The sequence below is a fragment of the Tupaia chinensis genome, unplaced genomic scaffold (genome assembly GCF_000334495.1).
Source record: "Tupaia chinensis unplaced genomic scaffold, TupChi_1.0 Scaffold000146_1, whole genome shotgun sequence".
Classification (NCBI taxonomy): domain Eukaryota; kingdom Metazoa; phylum Chordata; class Mammalia; order Scandentia; family Tupaiidae; genus Tupaia; species Tupaia belangeri.
The window spans coordinates 11,301,625-11,310,749 of NW_006159616.1; the positions used below are offsets into that span (position 1 = coordinate 11,301,625).

Here is a 9,125-nt window from a genome sequence, read left to right on the forward strand (position 1 = left end):
AGGAATGCCTGCTTGGCTGCCTGCAGAAGATAACATACGTTCCCCACCCTCCCTGTAACCTACTGCCCCATCCACTCTCACCTGGACAGTGTGAACAGCCTCCACCTTCTCTCTGCTCCGACCCACCCCTCTAAGTGTGTTCTCCACCAGCAGCCAGAGCCAGCCCGTTCAAACTTGGCAGAGCACTTCCTTGGCCACGCAGGAAAGTCTTCACCATTAGAGGGCCCTGTGAGCCCCGGTGCCTGCCTTCCCTTCCTTGCTCCTTCTGCTCCAAGACCTCACCAGGTTCCTTGCAGTCACACACATCTTCGTGCTACACTGTGAGTCCCTCAGGCCTTGGGGACTTTGCACGTGCTGCTCCTTCAGCCTTGAAAGCCCTTCCCTACTTTCATTGCTCACTCTCTCCTATGACCTAGGCCTCGGCTCAAAGGCCACCTCCTCCAGGAAGCCTCCAGGTCTCCCCCTCTAGAGGCTTCCTATTCCTCGGTCCTTCCTCTCTTCTATGATCACCAGGGACCCCATTTCCTAGGATGCTAATTTGTGGCACCCCACCAGACTCTGAGCCCAAGGGTAAAAGCTTTTCCCCCCCCCTTCTTCTTTTCAATATTCCTTTACTTATTTCTTTCATGAGTAAGAGAGGGAGAGAGAGAGTGTGCACACATCAAGGAGGTCTCTGGATTTGAACCAGGAACCTCCCCACATAAGATTGCCTTGCAGAGGATCGTATTTTACACTGTGCTGCCATCAAGTCCCAGAGAAGGGACTTTTTGCCTGTTCGCACTGCAGGGACTTGCTGAAGGACCGGCGCAGGGGCAGCCCTTGGTTTTCCAGTCCTCATCCCAGTGGTCCCCTGACTCCAGGAACTAGGGGGAGCTATGAGGAAGAAGGAGCTGGCAAGCTGCCGTTCTCCGAACAACCCCAACAGGCCCAGCCACTGAGGTACACACTGTCAGACATGGCTCCGCAGCTGGGACCGCCTAGGGGGTCTGAGTCAATCTGCAGTCCAATCTAAAGGCTGGGTGTCATGGCGCCCCCTGTAATCCCAGCAACTCAAGAGGCTGAGGTAGGAGGATCGGGAGCTCGAGGTTGACATGGGCAACACAGCAAGGCCCTGTAGTCCCTGGTGAGAGGCTGACTCAAATGGATTGACAGTAAGACCCTGTCTCAAAAAAGAGAGAGAAAACAGCCCCAAACAGGCCCGAGGGGAGGAAGGGCTGAAATCACAGGGCCAGAAGGAAATTTCCACCCTGAGCCTCCACAGCACCCAAATGTCACCCAAAGTCACCATGGCCTTTGCACATCATGAATGAGACATTGCGGGGGTGGACGGAGGACCACAAAGGGGCACAGCCTGGGGCTTACACATTCCCACAGCCGTGGCAGGTGGGAGGGGTGAGAGGAAGAGGAGGGGAGAGCAGAGATGATGCTGAAGCCAGGGAGGCCGGGGAGGGCTCCTGGGAGAAGGAATGGGAATGCAGGGGAAGAGGATAAGGGGACAGGCAGGTGCAGCCAGCGTCCGCTCTGAACCTGAGGAGCAGACCACACCAGGAAGGCCAGAGGAGAGCAGCTCAGAAACCAGAAAGAAGAAGCCAAGACTTGGACAAAGACCCAGAGTTTGCACTGGGGGACAGTTAGTCAACAAACATGGGGGCCACTGGCTCTATTCCCAGCACTGCCCCAGGCCTTCCTCCGGGAGTTGCAGGCTGGAGTAGGGGGCACTGACAAGACATTGCCCTGAATAGGGTGGGTTATGGGGGAACCAAAGTGGGCATGTCAGCCCCTGCAGCAGTTAGGTGACAGCCAGGAACGGGCACTGCAGGCAGAGGGGCAGCGTGAGTCAAGGCAAGAGGCAGGGGTGCAGCAAGCCAGAGGAGCAGCAGCGTATGGGTGTCTGGAGGGCACTGTGGAACAGGGGCTGCAGCTGGGGGCAGCCCAGAGGGACTCTGGCCCTTGCCAGGTACCAAGTCGAGCACAATGACACTCATCTCTCTCCAACTCTGCTGAAGAGGGGCTGTGGCTCATCTCTAGAGGAGGAAACCGAGGCTCGGCAGGGTTAAGAAGGCTGCCCACTTTCTGGGTGGAGAGCTGGGGGTAACCCAAGGGCACAGACATTCCCTATTGTCTCACTGGCTGGTGCTACCAGAGAAGAGAGTCAAACACAGTGACCTCTCTGTTACAAAGCAAAGTCCCAGGAACCCAGATTTCTGGAGAACCCCTACAGGAGTCCCACCAGTATAGACAGAAGAGATGTCAACCCAGGGGTGCCACCCACACAGACCAGGTCCAGGGCAAAGTGTAGACTACATCAACAAGACATAGTCCCTACACTCCTGGTGCCTCAGGCCCAAAGGTTCCCAGCAACAGCTGAAGTGAGTAGAGCCCTAGGGGCACCATTTCTTCCTTTGTTTTCCATCCACAATGCACGGAAGTCTGGCAGTCCAGGGGCAATTCCTGGCTCTTCTATTTACTAGCTCTATGCGCTTGAATCCACGTGTAACCTCTCTGGGCCTTCTTAGTCTCCTTATCTGTGAAATGGGGATAATAATGTCACTCTCTTAACACTGATGGGCAGGTTAACTTCAGTGCAGTGCCTGTGGACCACACGTCTTCAGTAAATATAAGCTATTATTATGATGTTTCTGATTAGTCAGGTGCAAAGCTGGAACTAGATACAGGGGTGAGGAGATGGTCCAGGCCCCAAAGCCTGGGGAGGGAAACAGGAAAAGACAGACAATGACAGAAGGGGGCAGATAATGGCTATAAAGCCTCATGATGCTGCAGGCAGGAAGCAAGGCCTTCATGAGCCCAGAGAAGCTGCCAGTCCAGTTGAGGGTGGCGGCAGGAGGGGGTTTAAGAAAGTTCCCATCTAGGGACTCAAAGGAGAAGTTGGGATTGTCCAATAGAAGAAAAGGTGCTCCAGTGTGGACAAAAGATTTGGTGGACTCAGGGCACTGAAAGAAGTTCCATGGCGCTGCTGACCCTGAGCAGGGCAGAGGGGGTAAGCCTAGGGAGTGGGTCTAGGCTGATCCTGCCGTGCTTCAAATGCCAGCTGAGAGCTCAGGCCTCAGCTGTCTTGCCTTGCCTTGCCTTGCCTTGCCCTGCCCTGCCCTGCCCTGCAGGGAGGCCCCAGAGGAAATGCCTAAGACAGAAACTAGTTAAGAAATATAAAGGGAGACCCAGTGGTGTGCCAGCACTTATACAACTGGACCCATATGAGAAAGGTCCTGGGTTCACGTCCAAGGACCTCCCTGAGCATGCCAGGTGCACGTGAACACCCATGATCCCAGATGGCTGAAACCAAGGGTGAACTGAGATGTGAAGGCCCTGTTGGGTGCCTGTCTCCCTGTCTCACTCTCTCTCTGTCTGTCTCTTATGGAGAAGAAAAGAAAGAGAGAGAAGGAAGGAGGGAGGGAGGGAGTGGTAGAGAGAGAGAGAGAAAGAAAGAGAGAGAGAGAGAAAGGAACTTAAGGGAAAAAAGAAATACGAGGGGGAAGGAATGAAGCCAGGTGTTCTTCATTCAGCCTCTTACCTGAGCTCCCGGAGCTGGCCCGAGCCTCCCCAGACCCACTGGCCTTCGCCATGCCTGGCGCCTGTGGCTGGTTCCTAGTGGGCGTGCTCCTGTCCGAGGCGCTGGCCGAGCTCTCCAGGGAGCTGCTGCTGGAGCTGGGTGCCGTGGTCAGCAGGTGCTGCTGCTCGGTGCCCAGCACATTCTGGGCCTTCTCAGCTTGCAGGTGAGGCTGGATGGGGAGGAGGAACAGCAGTAAGTCCACTAGCTAGCTCCTCTTCCACTCTTCTCCCCAGCATTTACACCCTTGCCATGACCACTTCACAGTTTACATGATGCTTCTGCCCACACCTGCACGTTCTTTCCACACACAGCACTTTTTGGGAGGTGTGATTCTCAGTGGTTTTTGTGTTTCTGTTATCAGCATCTAGCTACCTGGAGTGTGGGCTCTGCGAGGGCCGGGCCCTGTGGCCTTGTTCAGCAAATAGTCTTAGAGGCGGGGCAGGATTTTCATACTCATTTTGCATAATGAAACAGGAGGAAAACAACTTTCCTAAGGTCACCCCATCAGCACAGGGGGATGTGGTCCAGCCTAGTAGCTACAAGCAAAAAGTAGCCCCCAGGAAACAACTGCGATTCCAGGCCTCCCTCCTCCTATACAAGTCCGAGATGTGGTCTGAGCAGAGGCGGGAGAACTACAGTCTCCCACTCCCCTCGGGCCAATTACTGCAGCTCCCAGCTCTCAGCTCCTGCTCCCCCATGGGCTCTGTGGCTTCTCTGATGCTGGAGGCCACCCACAGATTCTGATGCCAGGCTGGAGGGATCCTATACAAGTGACCTCATGAAGCCCGTACAGGCTCCAAGAGGGTGAATCCTGTGCTCGATACCCTATGGCTGACCCATGGCAGGAGCAGGACGAGCCCAGGCTGGTGTGCAAAGCTGCACGACTGCCCTCTTGCTTTCCTGGGTGGTCCCCCACTGGGCTTGCTTTCCCTGTTTTTAGTGATGATGGTATAGCAAGTTCATGCTGAACCTTCCCTCAGGTAGTCTGACCTCAGCCACACCCACCCCATCCCCAGCTCTGCTTTGAGTTTGGAGGGTGAGGCGCATCCAAATGTCACTCCTCACAAGCCACAGGGAAGGGGCTTTCTGGCCTGGGCTCTGGCCCCGTGCGTTGGCTAGAGCCAGGCAGAACAGAAACCCCAAAAGGTCACAGCACACCTCCCTCTCCCAAAGCCACAGCTGCCATGTTTGGGCAGTCTGTGGGCAGCACAGATGCAACCTAAGGCCTCTTCCTTGGGCAGGGATCCCAATGGACAGGGAGGACCAGGGCAGCTCATTTCAAAACACAGGCTCCGTGGACCAGCCCATGGCATGGCGGTTAAGGCAGCTGGATCCCCTCTGGCCGACCTGGCAAGGTCCTAGAGCTGGAAGATTGCAAAATACACTGAGCACCTATGAGTGCATGCCCAAAATCCCAAAAGAAGGGAAGGGTGGAGGAAAGGGGATTGTGGTGCAACCATTCCCCATGGTAGGGGGTGTCCTCTTACTTTCCCTCTTACCATACAGGCCCTCTGGCAAAAACAAAACTAACAAAAAACCCCACAGAATCCTAGTCAGCCAGCTCCCTTTACCTCCCAGCCATACTGGGCAGAAGCAGAAACCCTTGCACCTCCAGGTTCCTGCCCGGCCCTTGTCTGTATGTGATGTGTGTATGTATGTTCACAAGACTCATACACCTGTATCTACCATTGTGAGGGTGTGTGAAGTGTGTACACACAGGTGTCTAGGTTGAAGAGGCACATGTGCATGTCTGTGAGTGGTACAATTACTGTGTATACCAGGGGTAGCAGAGGTACTCTCACGAGCTGTGCTACCTTGGGAAAGTTACTTAACTTCTCTGGGTCCAATTTTCTGGGCTGTAAGGACTGGGGTGATACCTGTGGTACCTGTGTGTGGTAGCATGACTGTGGGGATCAGTAATGCTCAGCACAGTTCCTGACATGTGTTCAGCACCTGAGAAGATTCATACTCACTATTAAACGGAGCTTGTGCATGAGAGTCTATGAGGTGACTGTGAGTGAGCTCACCCATGTGGATACGCTGGTCTTTTCTAAACAAAGGAAGTCCCTGTCTCCCATGGCCTGAGAGTCATTTCTGTAGCAGAAGGTACTGAGTCACCTCTCCTGACTCCAGTGGCCCAGCTCTGCCGGCCTCTTAGCAAGGACCAGCTGCCGGTCAGATGAATGGCACAGGGCACAGGGCAAGCAAGGGGCTCGTGGTTGGGAGTGGGAGCCCAGGGACTGAGGGCACATGGGGAAGTGGTCAGCCTCTAAAGGCAAGCCCTGCTGGGACCAGGCAATGCCTGGAACAGCTTGGCATGTCTCCCCTGGCAGAACAGGACAGTGGTAAAGGCCACACCTACAGTTTCAGACTAAGTTTCCAACATGGCCTAAGCCACTTCTCCCATGATCAAACTTTACATGAGTATCTGAACTCCCTGCCTCTCAGTTTCCTATCTGTAAAATAGGGATGATGATGTCCCCCCATCACAGGGCTATGTGAGGATTCGGTGACACAGCACAGGCCAAGAGCCTGGCACAGGCTTTGCCACGGTGTGCTGGACCCAGCTCAGACCTGGGCAAATTCCTTCCCAACTGCATAGTCGGGAAGGGCTTGGTAGCTCCCTCGGGAAGGGAGCCAGTTACCAGCACACCACAGGCTCTGCACACAGTGGCACTCACAAAGAGAAGCCGAGTTGCTCACAGTGAAGCGACGCTGAAGGGAAAGGGGAAGCAGAGGCGACTGGCCGCACCCAGAGTATCTTGTGTGCATGGGGATTGGGAAACACTGGGTCAGGAAGAAGGAGGCGGTGGCTGGGCTGCTGGACTAGAACTGGGATGGACGTTTGTCTATGTGCTGCCCAGCAACTGTCAGCATCATAAAACTGAAGCCAGCAAAAGGAGGCATGGGGAAGTTTGGCCCCTGGGGGACTGAGAAAAAGGCTGGGTCCCCACTGAAATACCACAGGGCAGGGCCAAGAGCCCTGGGCGGGGAGTGTGGTGACATATTGCTGTGTGATCCCAGTCAGTCACTTTCCCTCTCTGTACCTCATTATTGTCAGTAAAATCAAGAGATGAAACTAGCCTATCTAATTTCAAAAGCCTGTGTGAACCCCAGACACTGGGCCACCTAGAGACGAGTTCTGCTCTAGCACAGTGATTCTCTACTAGGGGCAACTGTGGCCCTCAGGGGACATTTTAGTTGCCACTACTGGAGTAGGGGTGCTACTGGCATCTAGTGAACAGAGCCCAGAGATACTGAACAGCCAACAATACATAGGAGAGCCACACTGAGAACATTCTGGCCCCAAATGTCCATGAGATTGAGCAACCCTGCCCTGGCAGGACAGGGAAGGCAGAAGAAGCTCCTGGGACTCTGCTTCCTCAGCTGTAAAACTGGGCAAAAAAAAACTGCCCTGCCTACCAGGTACTGGCTCACCATACCCATTTCCAACCCCTTTCCCATAGAGACCAAGAAAGCAAAGCATCCTCTTTAACCCAGCTTCCCTTGCAGCTAGGGGCAGTCATTTGACTTGGTTCTGGCCAATGAGATCAAAGAAGTCTACCTGGGCCTTGGGGAAAGTGTCTAGCTTACTGATAAAGGTACCACGGTGGGCCTAGCCACTTCCACCTTCTTTGTGCCTCCAACCCAGAGGTCACACATGAGGTGATGATCACTACCTTCTGACACAAGGGCACAAGCGAAAAAACACAGGCCAACACGCGACAGACAGCAGAGCTAGGCTCCAGCTGGCATCATGGGAGGGCGCCACTGAACCCATTCCAGCAGCCGTACACACTGCACTTCTTGGAATGCAAGAAAAAGAAAGCCTTTTTTTAAGTCATTTATTAGTTTTCTATTGCTTGCAGCCAAATGCCTGCTGATGAAGAATTAATAAATACTATGTCTGGGACCAGCAGTTAGCATAATGGCTATGTCGCTGGACTCCCATGTAGGATGTGGTTCGAGTCCTAGACCCGGTGGCTTAAACGCACGCTGGGCACGTGTGCGTGCATGCCCAAGATCCTGAGAGGAGAATGGAGGAGAAGGGATTGTGGCGTGGTCATTCCCCCTGGGGAGTGATTTCTCACTTTCTCTGGCTCTGTCTCGGTTTTTCTGGTGAGCACACACGCCCTATAACAAAAACCTCTCCAAAAAAAGAAAAATAAATAAATACATAAATACTATGTCATTGGTCTATTTCTAACAAAAATCCTTCAGAGGCCCAACTTTATAAACAAATCAAATGTGAGATGTTTTGGCTGAATTAGGGGGAGGACCCAGAGTCCAGCTTTAAAGCTTCTACCTCAAACCCAAGAGATGACTTCCTGGGGCTCTCTGTGTGACACCAGGGGACCCTGGAACACAGCCTGGAAAACAAGTCCCCACGAGCTGTGTAAACACTGTGGGGAAGATGAGAAGTGTTGCCAGCTGAGGGAATGGCTTGGCCCTCAGGCTGGACTGAGCAGACATGACCCAGGCTCACGTCCACCCAAGGTTACACTGTGGGACTTATGGCCACGTGTTTGTCATTGACACCACTAAGTCAGCCACTCCTCAACATGGCATTTCACTCAGTCTCCTTTAGCCCCCCTGAGGGCTGTCTGAGCCCAGGCCTTTCCTCCATCACCCAGGCTCTGCACACCTCCTGACCCCGCACAGACCACCTACAGGGTTCACCGGGAAGAAGGCCAGGGAGACAGGAGCCAGGAGAGGACACTCACCACCTTGGCTTCTCCCTGCAGGCAGGAGGGCCTCTCTGCAAAATAAAGAGAAGGGGACAAGTCAGGGAGTGTGACTTCCTCAGGGAACGTCTGTTCTGACCAGGAGGACAGCATGCGGCCCAAGCAGAACCCGTGGAGTAGGCCAGCCCTAGGAGGAGCAATGGCTGACCAGACAAGGTCCACAGAAGCCCCACCCTGTCTTCCAGCTGGGCCGACACTGTTCCTCTATCTTCCTACCCCACCACTCTCCAGCCCTGCCTTCCTCCAGCCGTGCCCTCTATCTGTTACTTTCTCCTGGGCACACCCCACCCATCAAGCTCTTACCCAGCTCAGGGGCCATGTCTTCTGGGAGGACGACTCCCCCAGGCTTCCTGGACAGGAATCCTGAAGTCCACCCCTGGGCACAGCCTGAGTGCCTCTTCTCTGTCAGCAGCTAAGTCCACCCCAGGCTCTCAGCTCCTACGGAGCAGTGGACTACAGTTCTGTCTGACCCCGAAGGCTGGACTCCCAGGAGGAGGCACCTCAGAAAAGCTCCCTGTGCAAGTAGATGAAGGAAGGGAAGAACAGCATCTTACTTTTCTTCTGGGCCAGGATGACACAGTTCACCAGCACTATTATTATTAGCAGACTGGAGGCCACACCCACAATGAGCCCTAGAAAGAAAAAAGAAGCTCAAATGGCCACAAAGAAACAAACATACCAGGGGCCCAGCAGGGCCATCAGAGACTTCAAAGGGCTCTGTAGTAGCAGGAAATTGGAGGAGGAGGTTCTCAAAATCCATTACAAACATAACATGTGTAGGCCATGTCCCACCTAATACAATCCTAATCCTG

General features: G+C 54.1%; 1 protein-coding gene across 2 annotated transcripts in view; it reads right to left on the reverse strand.

The window, feature by feature from the left end:
• TNFRSF1B (TNF receptor superfamily member 1B) overlaps positions 1-9,125 on the reverse strand; it is a 36,256-nt gene that overhangs the window by 3,280 nt on the left and 23,851 nt on the right. For both annotated transcript variants that reach the window (XM_006145297.3, XM_027770626.1), the window contains exons 7-9: positions 8,868-8,945; positions 8,293-8,327; positions 3,530-3,737 (exon numbers count right to left, since the gene is read on the reverse strand). In XM_006145297.3, the coding sequence (XP_006145359.1) occupies positions 3,530-3,737; positions 8,293-8,327; positions 8,868-8,945 (321 nt within the window). The remainder of the gene's footprint in view (positions 1-3,529; positions 3,738-8,292; positions 8,328-8,867; positions 8,946-9,125) is intronic.